General features: G+C 47.3%; 3 protein-coding genes and 1 long non-coding RNA gene across 9 annotated transcripts; all 4 read left to right on the top strand.

Annotated features, from left to right (window-relative positions):
• Positions 1-1,626: 1,626 nt before the first annotated feature.
• Positions 1,627-3,756, top strand: LOC112873505 (arsenate reductase 2.1). The gene is made up of 3 exons (XM_025936464.1): positions 1,627-1,809; positions 1,933-2,071; positions 3,329-3,756. Exons 1-3 carry the CDS (start codon positions 1,724-1,726, stop codon positions 3,497-3,499), a joined length of 396 nt encoding a protein of 131 aa, XP_025792249.1. The 5' UTR covers positions 1,627-1,723; the 3' UTR covers positions 3,500-3,756.
• Positions 3,757-5,929: 2,173 nt separating this feature from the next.
• Positions 5,930-7,463, top strand: LOC112876981. Its single transcript, XR_003225422.1, has 3 exons — positions 5,930-6,249; positions 6,334-6,410; positions 6,525-7,463. It is a non-coding gene; the product is annotated as an uncharacterized LOC112876981 (long non-coding RNA).
• A 732-nt stretch (positions 7,464-8,195) lies between these two features.
• Positions 8,196-11,496, top strand: LOC112873634 (cytochrome c-type biogenesis protein CcmE homolog, mitochondrial). Of its 6 annotated transcripts, none has more exons than XM_025936646.1 (2): positions 8,196-9,092; positions 10,622-10,744. In XM_025936646.1, the coding sequence occupies exons 1-2, from the start codon at positions 8,302-8,304 to the stop codon at positions 10,674-10,676; spliced, it is 846 nt and encodes a 281-aa protein (XP_025792431.1). In that variant the 5' UTR covers positions 8,196-8,301; the 3' UTR covers positions 10,677-10,744. The 6 variants fall into 6 exon arrangements, with proteins under 6 accessions (XP_025792431.1, XP_025792432.1, XP_025792430.1 ...); XM_025936647.1 differs by lacking the exon at positions 10,622-10,744 and adding an exon at positions 10,899-11,496 and having other exon boundaries at positions 8,197-9,084; XM_025936645.1 differs by lacking the exon at positions 10,622-10,744 and adding an exon at positions 10,899-11,491 and having other exon boundaries at positions 8,198-9,092.
• A 4,252-nt stretch (positions 11,497-15,748) lies between these two features.
• On the top strand, positions 15,749-16,697 carry LOC112873176. Its single transcript, XM_025936197.1, has 2 exons — positions 15,749-15,938; positions 16,063-16,697. The coding sequence occupies exons 1-2, from the start codon at positions 15,749-15,751 to the stop codon at positions 16,392-16,394; spliced, it is 522 nt and encodes a 173-aa protein (XP_025791982.1). The 3' UTR covers positions 16,395-16,697.
• The last annotated feature ends 32 nt before the right edge of the window (positions 16,698-16,729 follow it).

The raw sequence follows: 16,729 nt of genomic DNA, 5'->3' as shown, positions 1-16,729 counted from the left end.
TTCAGCACCAGCCGACCATTTCGGACACGTATCCCTCGTACCGTGATCAGGACCAGCGTGGCGCGGTACGTATTTCGCAACTTGAATTATTAAATTTTTTTTCTAAAAGATTGATACCAATAGTAATCTGCATCCCATTACGTATGCAGATCGATCTGATCAACTTCGCGGAGGTCGAAGCTACATCTCAGATCACGTTGATTGAACGTGGAGTGCGTGTACCGGAAGCACAGTACAAGGACAGCTTTCGTAAGATTCAAGATAGCTTGACGCGAGCGTTACGTGCACTGACGTGTCACGGCAGAGACGACGTGGGGACCTCCAGTTCATCTCATGCGTCCGCCCACGTGTACACAGCTGGCCCGTCGACCTCTACAGCACCGCACGCAGCGTCCAGCGGTACTGCCGCTAGTTCAAGCTGTAAGTCTTTCATAATTGCCATTTCAATCACCTTTGATTTACACGACTAATTTCATTTCTTTTTGTAGTCATACACTCGACGGCGATGGGACTTCCTCCTGCAAGAATGGAGCCTCAGACGTTTGGCGCCTATGCTCCAGGAACGTCTCTCCCGTCAGGCTCGAGGCCAGCTGCACCGTACTCTCATGGCTATGCTCAGCATGCATGGTCGACGGGAGCTCCTGCATACGGTGGTCCATTCGGTGTGCCGGACTGGGACGACTGGGAGGGCGGCTCCGCCACTTGGTCGGAGCTGGTGGGCGGCGGCGCCGGCCCTGACATCATTGATCCATCCCAGACGTATGACGCTCCAGGTGCACAGTCGCAGGATGACCCGTTCACGCCAGCACCTCCTCCGCCTCGTCCTCACCGTGCTCCAGATGCATTTACGTACTCGGAGGACCACATACGCCGACGGCCTAGGACTAGGGGCGGGAGGGCCAAGAGAGCGCGAGGTCCGGGACATGTGGAGTAGATACTCCTGATTTGGTGAACCTTTTATATTTGAACTGTTTTTGTATGATACTATTTTCTTTTTAATCGGTTGATCTATCGTACTGTCGTAATATTCGGATTCTACGTTGCAAAACGTTATCGTTTAACCATCTTCATACGAATTTTAGATAGAGCAATTTTCTTCGTAAAATTGAATTAAAATTTTATATGTATACAAAAGAGTATGGCGAATCAATATTGCATTTGAAAACAGTCTGAATTTCAAATAGATTGTAAATCATAAATTCCAAAGGAAAATAACAAAAAAATAGCTCTCAACATCCCGCCCACTGGCCGGAATGCCTCCCGCCCTCTGGCCGGGCGGGATGCTGCCTCAGGGACCCCTTCGCGAATAAGAAACTTTCTTATTCGCGAAGGAGCCCTCGGGAGAGGCCTGCAAAAAGCTTTTGGAGCATCCCGCCCTCTGGTTGGGCGGGATGTCCCCGGCCCCACGCCTCCCGCCCGATGATCGGGCGGGAGGCACCCATTTTTTAAATTTTCCCAACTGCCACCCTTTTTTCGAATTTTAATTTTTTAAAAACCCTTTTTTTAAAAAAATTCCTCAATCAAAGCTGATGAGCCCATGAACTCCGTCGGAAGATGTTGTTGGGCCGTATGGATCGGTAAATAGAACAGCGGCCTCCTACCAGCCTTTTCTCTTTTCTGATTCTTCAAAAAAGACAAGTGTTCGAGGACCACTCTTTTCTGATTCTTCACCTGAACAGAACCGCCGCCGCAGACGACGCACGGCGAGGGGAGGCGAGCGGGGATGGCGAGGAGCGTGTCGTACGTGTCGGCGGCGAAGCTGGTGTCTATGGCGCGCGGCAATCCCCGCGTCGCCATCATCGACGTCAGGTATGCCTGCGGGCCGTCGCCTGTGCTGTGCTGCCCTACGCCGCGCCGATTTGGAAATCGGAGGCCTGAATTTTGATTTTTGCCCTCTCCGTGTGATTTTGGGGAACGGATCGGAAACGGAAGGGACGATGAGAGGAGCTACCAGGCGCACATCGCGGGGTCGCACCACTTCGCCAGCGGCAGCTTCGCGGCGCGGATGCCGGAGCTGGCGCGGGCCGCCAGCGGCAAGGACACCCTCGTCTTCCACTGCGCTCTCAGCCAGGTACCAGATCCGCCGCCTTCGTTTCTCTCACTTCTATCCGAAAGTCCGCACCCTGCCTTTACCCCGTTCTCTATACATACAGGGGAATCTGATTCCCTCGACAATGCTGCTCAAGGAACGTTGGTTTGATTCACTTATGCAAATGGAAAATTATATGTGTTGTTTGAGGCACAAATGATTCATGATTGTCTGAAGCACAGTAGAGGCGTGGATCTTCCTTGGGAATCAATCGTACTATCATTTTACCTTATGCTTAGATGTCCACCAGACTACAGAATTGTTAAGCAGCAACAGCTTTGGTGATGCTAAATTTGTTCTCGTGCTTGTTCTCCACATATTCCTTCCTCTGATTAAATTAATTGCCCTACCTTTGTAATTTCGTTAGATTGATCATATTAGCCTGCATAGATAGTAAACCTATATATGCACCGCTCTGGCCTGCATAGTAGACCTCTATTTGCACTGCTTTGTTCAGGTTTTCATGTTTTGGTCAAAATTTAGTTTGGAACACAAAAAGTTTAGCTGTGCCTAGCTAGGAATAACAATACAAATTCAGCTAAGGGCTTTTCGTGATTGAGTTGGATTAGGATTTGGAATCTTCATGTGGGAGGTATCTATGAAAATTTGCTATCCAGAGGCATTTCTTTTTTTCCCCATTGGATGGTTGTGCTAAATGACCTACTAATCATTTTTCTTGGAGGAAAAACATAGCGAGTTTTTTTTTCACAAGCAACACAGGGAGTTATAATTAACATGAGACATTAAAATAGAACTTCTTTTGGCTTGTCAAGAAATGTGTGTGAAATTGCAGATGATGGCTTTTTTTACTTTTAGGATAGACATACATACTATTTTAACTTTTATATAGCTAGAATATAAGGCTTATGATGTTTCGCTTGCCCTGATGTTGCTGATTATTATGTCCATGGCTCTGCTAAACATCCATTAATGGCCAGACATTATCTGATCAAATAGTTGACCAATTGAATAGTCTATCTAACTCACTAATCTCATCTTCTAGCTCTACTTCTGCCTTTAGCAGTTCATACTAGTGCCCATTCAATATTCTCCCAGATTGTGTAGTTCTGCAGCAGCCGCTATTATCTGATGGAAGGAACAGCAATGCAACAAATCCTGATTTATCTGTGTTCCTTATCTTAGTCTCTATTTTATATCCAAGTCTTATCTTCAGTCCATTGTAGGGATTATCTGTAAATAATCTTTTCCCTTGCTAACTCTTGTATCACTGCACTCTAGGTGCGAGGTCCAACATGTGCTCGGATGTTCTCGGACTATCTATCAGAGACCAAGGAGGATTCAGGGATAAAGAACATCATGGTACTGGAGCGCGGTTTTAACGGATGGGAGGTTTCAGGGCAGCCTGTTTGCCGCTGCACCGACGCTCCTTGCAAAGGGACGTGCTCTTGACCACACAAGTTCCATCTCTCAGGCCTTCAACGATCGGCATGGTCTCCGTTTCTGCTCTCGCTTACATCGCCTCATTGAAATTGTAACACACGACACAGCTCATTGGGTTAGCTGGCAATGCCAATTTGTGGGAACTTCGTTGCATAACTACCACCGTGCTGTCAGATACAATACAGTACTACAGTACAAAACACTCCACGATACTGATTCATTTCAGATTGGCTGCATAGTGGAAACTGTTTTTGCTTCCGCCTGTAGTTCTGTGCATCAAATCTCTATGTATGATTCCTACACCGATTGCAAAAAAGCCCTCGGACTTTAGAGAAATCAACCCGTAGTCTGGCCTTCTCTTTTTAGTAATTTTGCGAATAAAGTCACGATGTTTTTCAAAATCAACCCGCAGTTCAATCTTTCTGGTTAAAAAGATTTGCAAAGAAAACCTTACATTTTTATAAAATCAACCCGTCATCCTAGTTCTCTCTCAGGAATTGTTTTAGGAAGACCTTTGGATTTTAATTAAATAAAACCACAACTCGTTCTATCCGTTACTTCTGCATAAGCAACATTAAATGTACAATTGGAACACCAAAATGCGTTGAAATCAAAAGTTGTTCAATATTGAATTTGAAAAAAATTCAAAAACTAAAACTTTATTATAGAGCAAATTTTAAAATTCAAAACGCTTTCGCGATTCATTTGCACAAATGCTTGCGTGCGATCCGTCGTACCTACACTATGGATACCAAAACGTCTTCAAATTAAAAGTGTTCAATACAAAAGTTGCTCAGAATTTCAAAATCTACAACTTTATTATATACAGTATAATTTTAAATTCAAAGCGTTTTTATATTTCATCCGCATAAATATTTACGTAAGATCCATTCTAGGACACCGAAACGTCTTTACATCAAAAAGTTTTGAATACAAAAATTGCTCAAAATTTCAAAATCTAAAGATTTGCTACACAACAAATTTTAAAATAAATGATTTGTTGTTGATAGCCCACTGTCAAAGAAGACCGGCCGTTGAGGTGGACGACGGCCGGAGGAGATTTGCCCACCTCAACGGCCGGTGTTCTCGTCGCCCATCCCCAGCCTCCGCCCGCTCGTGCCTCTGTGCAGACCGAGACGCCCCGCCAAGGTGATTATCTCTCAAATCTACAATCCCCTCCATCCTCTATTTGAACATCTCGTCTCGTACTGTCAGATTTCTTGCTATGATCGATTGCCCCGATACTTCTACTAGCTTTGCAAGCCTGTTGATTGTTGCTCCATGTAAGTATTCCCAGACTTTAATTTAGTAGACCTCTTCATCCAGTTCAACATTCTTTTCTTACCGAATTACCTCAACTCGTGGAGGATTATGCAGCCTAATTTAGTAATTTTGTCGCTAGAACGAACTCATGCGAGCTAGGCATTTACTACAAAACCCGTCCATCTAATCGATGACACTGGCATATCATCAGTTTTCTATATATACTCGGTCAATATTGGATTGGAGCATGAACTTCATGTTTCTTGTGGACACGACGAGGTGATGCACCTGATGAACCATGCTAACTTAAACAATCACCATGCTTTCATTTCTCTCCAAGTGTCCATGCATGCTCCATAGTGCTACTAGCTTGGCGATCGACAATGCAAAGATTCTGTTCCATGCATGTACAATATTATCAAATGTCCTGCGAGCTGCATATTCCTCCCCATCCCGTGCATGTACCCCCAAAACTTTGTTATATATAGTAATACTAGCAACAGACAGAGAAATACAACTATGCATTTTTTCGGTAATACCTAAGAAACTTGCATGTATTAGTTACTTTACAAAGTGACTTATAACAGCAAGGACACTAAACTTACTTGATGCTTTTTTGTATTTCAGAAATCAGTGGACCCTTGTGTCATCTCGCCACGCAAGGGTACCTTGGAAAGGCAGCAGCACTGGCACATTCCTCGACATCATCATGGTATTGACCCAAGGGTAGAGATAGAACACCAAGTGCTGGAAGTGAAGACAAACTTGATCCAATGTCGGAGGAAAATGTTAGCTGCTCAGAGGACAATGTTGGACGGTCCAGTGTGGATTCTGTGTCTGGGCCAGGGAAGGAGCACGTTGTTGATAGCCCACTGTCAAAGAAGACTAAGAGTATGGAGTACTATGTCAAACGCATATATGAGTGCATGATTGAAAGGACTAGGTATGGAAGGAGTGCAATCAGCCGTGAGCAAGAGGAGGTTAGAGAAATGCTGCAACTTGTAGAAGAGGATGGTGTCCCTAATGGGTCCGAGCTATATTTTATAGCTACTGAGCTATTTAGGTCACGAGCACGACTTGCAGCTTATAGGAGCATTAAGACTGCAGAGCACCGAATTGCATGGCTCCGATGGACTTGGGATAACATCAAGAAGAAGTGAATCAGTGATACCGGTCCATGGATACTTTGAATTCATTTGCTTTGGCACAGTACTGTGAGTTAAATGTATCCTTGGCCACATGATTTGCCATAATATATGTGTTGCGAATTTGCGACTTGCACTTTGTTAGACCATATCTTGTAACTTATGTTTCATGTATGTCTATGTTGATGGGCCTTGGTACTTATTCATATAAATTTGTATTATCGTACTTGATCATTATTATGCCAAAATGCACTGTTATGTCGTATGAGCATGCATTTAGTGAATGACAGTGTGAATTAATTTACAGCTGTAGCTCTCCTGGAAGAATGAGGTGGTTGTTAAGAATTCAAGGTATCACCTACTCTTCTAGCTAATTGTTTTCACCAAACCAGTGCTTGCTACAAGTTAACCATAACTTATCTTTTCCTTGTGCAGGTTATTCAAGCTCCTATTTGGTTGTTCAATTACTGATCCTCTACTGATCTCCTACTGTTCCTATTTTCCTGGTGCAGGTTATTTTTCCTTGTTCCTATTTCTGCTTACTATGTTCAATTACTGATCCCCTACTGTTTATATTTGAATTCGTGTGCTTATATGGCTGTGTAATTTAATTTTGCAACCTGTAGGTCTCCCTAAAGAATGCGACCTCTAAAAATTCTAGCAACACAAGCCACTCACAATCAGATTTGGGCGATGGGTGGTCTAACTGGTGGAACATGGGTGCAGCTATTGGTGTGTTAGCAGCGCATGCATCTTCAAGCTCAAGTGGATGTGGAGTGAAAGATGGACCCTTGCCCTTGCATGAGTTGACAGGCTGTCGATGGGTAGCTCAACCTTGCAAACAGTAAGAAATGCTACAAAGATTTCCGTCTTCATCATGCTTTATTCAAATTGTTGCATGCAACCTTAGTGGCGGTGCACGGGCTAAAATCTACACGGCTCACACCCCTCCTGTTACCTCAAAAAGAAAAATCTACACGGCAATGTGAATCAATTGTGGCGTTAGGGATGTTCCTATGGGCATGTGGCACAAGACAATGTCAAAGACAAATGTCAGATAGAGCAGGAAGTTCAGTGAAGTGTTAGATGTTGTGGTCTCTTTTGCGCATAGGATTATTAGGCCGGGGGATCCAACATTCAGATTAAGTCAGTTCTCACCATATTGTGATGGGTGCATATGAACTATAGATGTAACTCATATTATGGTGGCAGTCCCTGAGCACGCATATGATGATTTCATAAACAGAAAAGGGTTCACCAGCCAAAATGTCTTGGCCGTGTGTGTCATGGACATTTGTCGCTATGGGTAAGAAGGGTGCCGCCCATGACACGGCTGTTTTTAGGGAAGCGGTGAACAGTAATGACCATTTCCCACATGTTTGGGAACGGCAGCTACCTTACAAGGACGGGTGAAGAAAATGATCCGGCAACAGATTGGTTAGCGGCTACTGCCAGTGATGATACTGCCACTGCGTGATTGGATTGCAGCTGGGCTTTATGGTTTGGTGTGATTGGTAAACATTTTTGAGCTGCTATGTAGTGTGTAAGGTCACGACTGATTTGTTGTTGCTCTCACCTCTGTTATCAAATGGATTAGGTGATGGCTCTGATCTGCGCTGCCACTGAATTCTGTGCATGTGTGTGATAAGTATTGGGAGGTACAACATCATGCATTTTGCGGCTGTAATTTTTCTCCACCATTTGAATTGCTGCACTAGCGAGCATTTGAATTGTTGCAGCAGTTGCAGCTGCTGCCTTGGCTGGCTGCTGAATGGCTGCACCAGCTGCTGTTCGCTGGCTGCCTCTGAATGGCTGCTTCATTCGTTCGGGAAAAAAAAATGAATATCGTATCACCGTGACTTCCTCTTTCACATCCAACTCTCGCTGCATCCTCTGGTCGCTTGCCCATTTGCTAGGATCCGAAAGTCAACGCTTCACCAAAGAAATGTTACAAGAATCCTTTTCCCCCAGAGGGAATTTTACAAGAAAGTCTTTCTACCAAAGCTCCTCCAGGCCCTCAACGGAACGGCGAACAAACTTTAACACAAAACTAAACTTTTGGCGTGCAGTACCAAAAGGCACCAAAAATCTCTTGTTCTCCCCTGATTACTGAAACAGCTGGTTATCTTAAAAAAAAACACTCTGGAATCCACCCTCGTCTCCCCGAAGAAGACCGGGGAGGCAGGGAGCGCGTGCTGGGCTCGCTCGACCCGCTGCCCACCACACGCCTGCGACTGCGAGACCGAGACCGAGCCCCAGCCCGGCGCTGCGCGCCGTGCCGTGCGCAACAAGCTGATCGGCAGCCGACCACCCACCCGCGCGGCCGCGCCTTTCCCCTTCCGCTTCCGCCTCCGCCTCCGCACGCGCCAGAATCCAGATCCCACCAGACCCCGACCCGACCCCATGGCCTTCTCGCGCCTCCTCCCCTCCCGCGGCCGCCTCCTCTCCGCCCTCCTCCACAACCCGGGCCCCATCCCCATCCCTACCCCGAGCGGCGCCGCCGCCGCCGGCACCCCCGCCTCGACCCCGCTCGCCCCCTTCCTGCGCTCCTTCGCCTCCGCCACGCGGCGGGCGGGGCCCTCCTCCCGCCCCCGCGCCGTGGACATCGGGGCGCGCGCGCGGCAGCTCCAGACCCGCCGCCTCTGGTCCTACGGGCTCGCCTTCGCCTGCGCGGGTGGGTTCGTGGTGGCCGTGCTCGCCACGTTCCAGGACCAGCTCGTCTTCTACGTCACGCCCACCGACGCGCTCGCCAAGTTCGCCGCCGACCCCTCCAAGTCCCGCGTCCGCCTCGGCGGGCTCGTGCTCGAGGGCTCCGTCGCGCACCCCTCGCCGTCCTCCCCCGAGATCGAGTTCGTCGTCACGGACCTCATCACCGACGTGCTCGTCCGGTACGACGGCGCCCTGCCGGACCTCTTCCGCGAGGGCCACTCCGTCGTCGTCGAGGGGTTCCTCAAGCCCTTCACCGACGACCTCCGCCGCGACGACGGGAGGAAGGTGGCCGAGAAGGCGCGGGAGTGCGCGTGCTTCTTGCGAGGCACCGAGGTGCTCGCCAAGCACGACGAGAAGTACATGCCCAAGGAGGTCGGCGAGGCGCTCGAGCGAAACAAGAAGCAGCTCGAGGCCGATGCGGAGGCTGCGGCCGCCGCTCAGGGGACGATTGTAGCAGCTGCGGCGGAGGGAGCAAAGGCAAGCTCGTAAGATTTTGTCTGCCTTCCGGTTTGAGATTTACTGGATCTTGAGTTGAATTTTGTCTGCGGCATCAGGCATAGGTACATTTGAATTTGATTTCACACTGGAGCTGGAGGATATCTGCAGCGTGATTCAATTTGATTCTAAGCTGATGTGATTGTAGTATTGTGAGCCGGGGATCAGGCAATTTTTGTTAGGGGAATAATGACAAAGGATGATTGAACAAAGAGTCAAAGATATACGCATTCTTTTTGAAGTAATGCTTACTCCTTCCACTGAGCAATACTATTGATTTACTAGATCGTATGTGTGAGGAATAAGTAGATCTGGATTCAATTTCCCTTTGGAGCTGGGAGATATCTGCAGCGCAATTCAATTGAAGCTATTGTATACACATTCTTTTTGAAGTAATGCTTACTCCTTCCACTGAGCAATACTATTGATTTACTAGATCTTATGTGTGAGGAATAAGTAGATTTGGATTCAATTTCCCTTTGGAGCTGGGAGATATCTGCAGCGCAATTCAATTGAAGCTATTGTAATTGTAATGTTTTTGGCCTGGGGATAAGGCAGTTTTTGTTATGGAAAGAATGAACTGATGATTGAACATGGCTAGATGGATTCCTTTTTAAACAATATTAACAGTATACTCCTTCCATTGAGTAATATATGAATTATGTTGTGTAATTCCTGGGGTTTTTATAGTGGGCATCAAGTACCCAATTTGTTTGTGTCAATAGACATGGTTTAGTTTTGATTGAATGCATATTCGTTAGGTATCGTTCAATCTCTGTTGTGTTCCTGTTTCACTTAATTAGAATCAGTTGCTGTCTTGATTTGACTCTACGCAACTATATCTTGGTGCCATTTTAGCGCTTGAACACAAAGGGAAAAAAAACTAATTTTAGCCCAAACCCCTCATCCAATATATGCGCTGGCATTGGCTAGTGTGCAAACTGAAACCTGATTTTAAGTTGTGACCATGTGATTGATGGAAGTGATGACATCCCTAGGATTTAGTGTATGGTAGCTGAGTTATCTATCTGGGTTCATAATTTTAGTCACAGACACGCCATGAATGCAGAAAAACTTGTTAAAATTATCAGGTGATAGTTATGTGCCGTTTATCGTGACATATTGCTCTGTTCCTCACTAAGCATGAAATTATGTTTCTCAAATTATTTTTTTTCGGGAAGCAAGGGGCTGAGAATACTAACAAGTGTTTATACCATACGCTGCCATCCCTCACCACCTCGACAACAGTAGACGGTACAGAGTTTAAAATTATTTAACTGATTAACAGTTTTCAAACAGTTTTTAGTTAAATGTCATGTATTTGCTTTCCCAGAGCACTAATGCTGCCCAAAGAGGACAATGGATTTGGTTTGCAAAAAGAAGTTAGGTTGAACATTTTAACATCATGAACTACATGTGAACCTAGTAATTTGAATTGTACATCGGCTGTCAAGTTGAGAAAAATTGGGACCAGTACCTGTTTCACTTGAAAATTGTTTGGATTTAAAAACCTGTGCAGATTCAATTTTAATGCTGTGGCAATGGAGGATTTTAACTGCCGATCTAGGTGGTAACCAATCACACTAGGGTCTCTGTGCTGCTAAGGAACAGCAGGTGTTTGTGGATATATGGATCAGTACTTATTAAAATATACAGGTAGCTTTATTTCGTAAAGGCAGTTCAGAAGTTGGGCAGACAGTAATCTGTTTTCAATAATCATGAATGTGAAGTTTCTCAGTTAAGGTCGTGATTGTTACTTTTGGATGTCAATGTCATTTGTTTTGTTTCTGGAATAGATTTGTGCAGGACTACAAGTCTACAAGACTGTCGCTCAGGCCCTGCTATGATAGTATCACTGTCCATCACTAGACTGCACTGCGCATGGTGAAATTATTTGAGGAATGGTTAAAGGAGGATCTGACTTGTATAAAGAAACATTTATGTCATCTTACATGAAGTGCTACTGAGGAACCAGCTGGGAACACAACTGCAGAATCCTGGCTGGTAGTTTCAGAGCAAATGTCTAGTCTCCAGGTGGCTTTTAATTGTTTTTGATATATGTTGGTTTTTAGCAGAACCATACATTGTTTTCTCTTGAGATTTCTAAATTTCATTTCATTAGAAAACATAGCACAGCACAGACAGTAGAAGAGAGAAATGTTCATTGAGAAATGATCTGGCGGTGAACATATGGCGTCGTGACTGATCTCTCAGGAGTCAGGAGAATTGGCACTCTTGTAGTGCAATGGTTGGAGGAGAGCCTCCAGCCTCCCTCGCTAGCTTCGTATCGGCGTGCTGTGTTGCTTGCGGTGATGGTTGTTCATATTGAATCTGTCAAAAACATCCTGTACCTTCTGATTGACTCGTTTGGCCGTTTCTTTCCTTGCAAAGGAACCACCACCAGCTTTTGGGTTGCTCTCATCACTCTTGAGAGCCTTGTTGCCTGAAGACTGCCTCCATCTGTAGATCCGCTCTTTGCTATGAACAATACTGCCCTGGGCAGAGCGTGGCAGATTCTCATGACATTGCTGGCTTAACCCAAAAGCTTACACTGCTTCAAGACATGGCTGTGCGGTCCGAAATTCGCCTGTCGAGTCGACCGAAGCGAACCTGAATTCTTTTGCTTCCATCAGTTTTCGCAGCGAAGAATATGTCACGGTGACTGGTGTAGGCTGACATATTCCATCCATCGTTTCCTGGGACTGGAGCGTATATTTGGACTCTTGCTGGCCTGTTGAGCAATTGATATGCCGACTTTTCTTCACTCACTTTTTCAGGGCTCCTTCCACGACTACATTGTACTGCCTGGCATTCTTTTTTTTTTCTTTTGAAAGGTAAAAACGCCCCCGGAATTCTTGCAGCCAGAAAAAGGGGTTCAGCCTTTCGCCATCCTGAGATGCTGCTTCAGGAGAAGCACATACGTGCTGTTGCGTTTTTCATGGAATACGGAAATTTCTGGCCGGAGGCATTCTAGGAGGATAATCGTCAACTGAAAATATTGATCTCGTGGAGAAGATCATCGTCGTAGCTGAGATTCGCGGCGAGGGAGAACATCCATGGAGGTTTGCACGGCCGACCCCAGACCACCGGACCGGAGGAAGGGGGAAGTTTCTTTTTCTCTCTCTCTCTCTTCCGGTGCTGCAGCAGTTTCGAGTCGAGTACCATATGGCAAATGGGAGCACAGAGATACCTGCTCGGCTCCTCCTCCTGCTCGATAGTGCCTAGGGCTTGTAGCTGACACGGAGGCCAGGGCACCACGATACGGCCTAGGGCTCATAGCAGACATGCTTAATTTGTGTAACTATTGCCATGAAAGATGTAACTAAGTATTATCTCACATTTTTTTCTTACTAAGTATAGAGCTTATATATGTTAAATCCTCAAGCAGGACATGCTATAGAAATTACAACTTTCCTAAAATGTAATAGGAAATGTAATAGGAAAGACAATAATATAACACAATAATATATGTGAAAAAAGTAGAATTACAGCTTACTGAAATGTAATAGGAAATACAATAATATAACACAAGGAGACTTACCAGCCAGCATGTGTTGTCGATCATTTTTAGCAGTTGAACGCCCAAAGTGACCTTCTCCCATTCTGAAAATTCTCATCTCTCTTGTTAAAGAACTTCGAAGAGCAAAATCTTTCCCAGCATATTTCTCAATCACATCAAGAACCTCATAAGTAGTAAAATTGTACTTCTCTCTAAGCTCATCATTATACTTGTTGTTAGGATTAAACCAAAAGCTAGCAGCATGAAGATTCTTATCAAAGTGTTTCTGCAACCTTGCATCTATGTACTCTAAAAAGGGCCTGACAAATTCTCTCTTTCTCTGAAATCTCTTCACAATTTCATCTCTTGAAGCATGGAAGGCTGCAAACAGATAACCCATGGCAGGTCGCTCATCGTTGTCCACCATTCTCAACACCCGAACAATTGGTTCTGATAATTAATAAATAATAGCACAATCTTTCCAAAAGGATTGATCTAGCACAGCTTTGGTAAACTTTTTCCCTTGTGATTCCTTACAATATGCAGAGGTTGTCCACTCTTTGGAGATAACCATTGCATGAAGATCAGCCTTATGCTTGTATATGCTTTGCAATGCAACAATATTAGTAGCAAAACGAGTTTGTGCTGGACGAAGAATCTCATGACCTTTAGTGAACTTCCTCATCAGATATAATGGATAGCAATGGTTGTAGATATATTTTGTTATAGATGATGCATGAGTTACGGTAGTCTTCGCTAAATTTTCCTTGCCAAAGTCGGACAATGTTAAATTCAAACAATGGGCAGCATAAGGGGACCAATAAATTGATGGAAACTCATCTTCTAACCTTCTACCAGCAGCAACCATGTTTGAGGCATTATCGGTGACAAAATGAACAACATGTTCAGGACCAACATAGTTGACTACATCTTTAAATAATCTGAACAAGTAATCTGCAGTTTGAAAGCTTCTGTGGCATCAACTGACTTTAGAAAAATAATACCTTTGGGACAGTAGACCAAGAAGTTGATGAGTATCCTTTTCTTTCTATCAGTACATCCATCAGCCATAATAGTGCAACCAGTTTCCCTTCAAGTTTTGCGGAATCCATCAACAAAACTCCTAGTTTCCTAAACACATTTTGCAAGCAATGGACCAGACAACTGATTGAAATTTGGCCCCTTATATCCAGAACCATATGCACACACAACATCAAGCATCGGCTGATAAAACATTGAGTTACTTGCATTAAATGGAATAGATGCATCAATAAACCATTTTGTCACACACAAATCAGTCTTCAACTTCACTTCTTCTGCTTGAAGCACACTCTTTATTGTAGGTTGATCTCCTGGGTTGGTTCTGGACTTGAAATACTTGCCAATACTAGGAGTAGTAGGACCTCTTTTTTTCCCTCTGTTTGGTGCAGCTGCAACATGACGGGTTTGGGCTGTACCAGTATTGGAGACCTCACATGCTACTGCTTCTCCTTCTACTACCTCTATAGCTGGAACCAAACGCCCCCTCAGATTGTAAATACTAGAGCGTTGGTTTGCATACGAAGCTCTGCAGCTTCTAATCAGCATCCCCAGGAAGGCGCCAGTAACCAGTCGTTACGAGACCAAAGAAAATGGTTTTCTGCAGGCTTAAGGCACATCAAGGCATGACCATGCATTCTGAAACTGCCTGGTGCCTGCCGACAGGGGCGGATCTACAGGATCAAGCCCCTTACCTCTCCAAAATTAATGGATACCTCTCTAAGCCTCCTTCTATTTTTGGGAAGAACGAAGAAGAAGAGGGGAGGGAGAAGAAGAGAAGGAAATGAGCCCCCTCTTCACTTGGCTGCTGGATTTGCCACTGCCCGCCGATGATGATCAGAATTCAGACCGGTCACGTTTGTAGCTTCCCACAAGAAGAACCGAGTATTTCTGGATTGGTTGCAGGACTGCAGTTCAGTACTTCAGTTGTCCATCCATCGTGTTGCAGACTGCAGGGTATCAATCCTTCCCTTCTTGTTGCGACCGGCCTAGCAGCGTGCCAGTGTGGTCCTTCAATATCTACCACGTGGCATTCCCCCTCCATCCAGCAGTTAAAAAGCCAGAGTTGCTCTGTATAGTCGTCACTCGTCAGGTTGGTTGCCACGGCAACAAGGTTGGTTTCCCAGGATCTCACTCTCTCAGCCACCTTACTGAAATTTCTGGACACTGAAGAGCCCCAGGAAATGCGAACGGGTAACCTTGCCTGAACTGAAAGTTGGAGGTAGCAAAGTAGAAGCAATCAACACAGCCAAATTGGCCTCTTTGTAGCAGGGATCAAGCAACCACGGCGATGAAGAAGCTCTGAGCTAGAATCGAGCTGCTCACCGCGAGATGGAAGCAGGCACCCAGCTCGCGCGTGTAGTGACGCGACCAAGACGTGGCCAGCCCCGCCGGAACGGTTCCAGAACGGCACCCCGGCTCGGACGAGAGCGCGAAGGCCCTCGGCGAGCAGGCCCGTCCCCACTGAATTTTCCTCCGCGCTAGCGAGGGGACGGAGCGCCCCGTGCCCGTGGGGAAGATGCAGAGCACGAGGAACAGAACAGGTCGGCCTCCTCAGGCCGCGTCGCGCACGGCCAGCGCTCGGCCCGGTGGCGCGGGCGCCGAGCTTCTCGCGGTTGGGAGAAGAAGACCAGCGCTGGGGCCGTGACGTGTGTGTCCCCATGATTGCCGCTGACCTCTTGTTGCCGTATGTGTTCGTTGGTGGTCAACACGTCGGTTGGGGCAGTGCTCCCGTGCTCGCCGTCGCGTGCTCGCGACTAACGGGCGCGGTGCCTGAGAGGCTGAGACCGGAGCCGACGTTGGTGGCCTCCACGACGGACGGACGGATGGGTGGCGCCCGAGGCTAGCTACCGCCTACCGACCGACCGCGACAGAAACTGGCGCGCACGTCGCCGCCCAAATCCATCGTAGAGTTTTTGAAGCGGCTAATCCATCGTAGAGTTGGGCTCACGTCGAGCGCCAGGGCGAGAACTCCTACCCGATAAAGACCCATGGCTGCATTGCCTGGCTCAGCTACCGGCCCGGCTCAACCTCGACAACCACAAAACACCAGTCGTCTGATCTTCCGCTGCACGCGCGAAAGAAAGGTTCGAGGCGAGCGCGGCAGGGATGGCGCGGATCAGGAGCATGCGCGCCCTCGCGCTGGTGGCGGCCGCCGTGGTCATCGCGGCGGCGGCGCGCGCCGCGGCGCGGGTGCCGGACTACCACCCCTCGACCTTCACGGTGACGGGCAAGGTGCAGTGCCAGGACTGCACCACGAACTGGAACGCCTACGCCTACAACGCCAGGCCAATCCCAGGTTCGTTCGCCCACCCGCACACCTTCTCCGTGTCCAGGACGCACGCGCCGCCGTTGAGGCGCTGACACGATCGACCGATCCGTTAGTTTCCGGCCCGGCTAACCGGTCGCGCGTGTATCCGCAGGCAGCGTGGTGGGCATCACGTGCGTGGACGACAGGGGGCGGGTGGTGCACCACGGCTCGGACGCGACGGACGGCCAGGGCGTGTTCAACATCGAGGTGCCCAGCAAGGTGAACGGCGTCGACCTCGCCCCCTCCCGGTGCCTCGTCCGCCTCGCCTCCTCGGGCGACGCCGGCTGCGCCGTCTTCACCGACTTCAACCGCGGCAAGACCGGCCAGAAGCCGTCCCGCCGCACGCACTTCAGCCCCCACAAGGCCACCTACGCCGTCGGGCCGTACTACTGCACCCTGCAGCGGTGCGACGTCAAGGGCGACGACGACGCCTGCAGCTACTGATGTGTCCCGCCGCGCCGCTGGCCGCCGGTCGACGCCGCCGAGCGTGCGTGTTCGCGGTGGTTTGTAAGCATTTTGCGTTTCAAGATCTTCTTCTTTTGTTTTTTTTCTCCCTTCTGAGTTGAAGTCCCCCTTTGGAAAAGTGGATGATGCGTTGAATTGCTACTGTGTTATTGATTTGCACGTAGAGGGATCACGTTGTCCTGTCTGTAACATGCTCTGTGTAACTGCTGCTGCTGCTGCTGCTACTGCCCACTGGTTGGTTACTGCTTTATTTTGACCCCGAACGCTTGTGTTTTGCCTGAACTTTGTGGATCCAATCTCTGCCTCTTACAACA

Source organism: Panicum hallii, chromosome 9, assembly GCF_002211085.1.
Source record: "Panicum hallii strain FIL2 chromosome 9, PHallii_v3.1, whole genome shotgun sequence".
Lineage (NCBI taxonomy): Eukaryota > Viridiplantae > Streptophyta > Magnoliopsida > Poales > Poaceae > Panicum > Panicum hallii.
The sequence above is the reverse complement of the archived record's forward strand: the minus strand, read 5'-3'. Positions and strand labels throughout refer to the sequence as shown.

What these genes read in the sequence shown, in the direction of transcription:
- LOC112873176 (XM_025936197.1), top strand. Translation starts at nt 15,749, where the DNA reads ATGGCGCGGATCAGGAGCATGCGCGCCCTCGCGCTGGTGGCGGCCGCC. An exon ending in CAACGCCAGGCCAATCCCAG is followed by an intron (nt 15,939 to 16,062) that starts GTTCGTTCGCCC and finishes GTGTATCCGCAG; the next exon opens with GCAGCGTGGTGGGCATCACG.
- LOC112873634 (XM_025936645.1), top strand. Translation starts at nt 8,302, where the DNA reads ATGGCCTTCTCGCGCCTCCTCCCCTCCCGCGGCCGCCTCCTCTCCGCC. An exon ending in GAGGGAGCAAAGGCAAGCTC is followed by an intron (nt 9,093 to 10,898) that starts GTAAGATTTTGT and finishes TTTCTGGAATAG; the next exon opens with ATTTGTGCAGGACTACAAGT.
- LOC112873505 (XM_025936464.1), top strand. Translation starts at nt 1,724, where the DNA reads ATGGCGAGGAGCGTGTCGTACGTGTCGGCGGCGAAGCTGGTGTCTATG. An exon ending in GTCGCCATCATCGACGTCAG is followed by an intron (nt 1,810 to 1,932) that starts GTATGCCTGCGG and finishes CGGAAACGGAAG; the next exon opens with GGACGATGAGAGGAGCTACC. An exon ending in TCCACTGCGCTCTCAGCCAG is followed by an intron (nt 2,072 to 3,328) that starts GTACCAGATCCG and finishes ACTGCACTCTAG; the next exon opens with GTGCGAGGTCCAACATGTGC.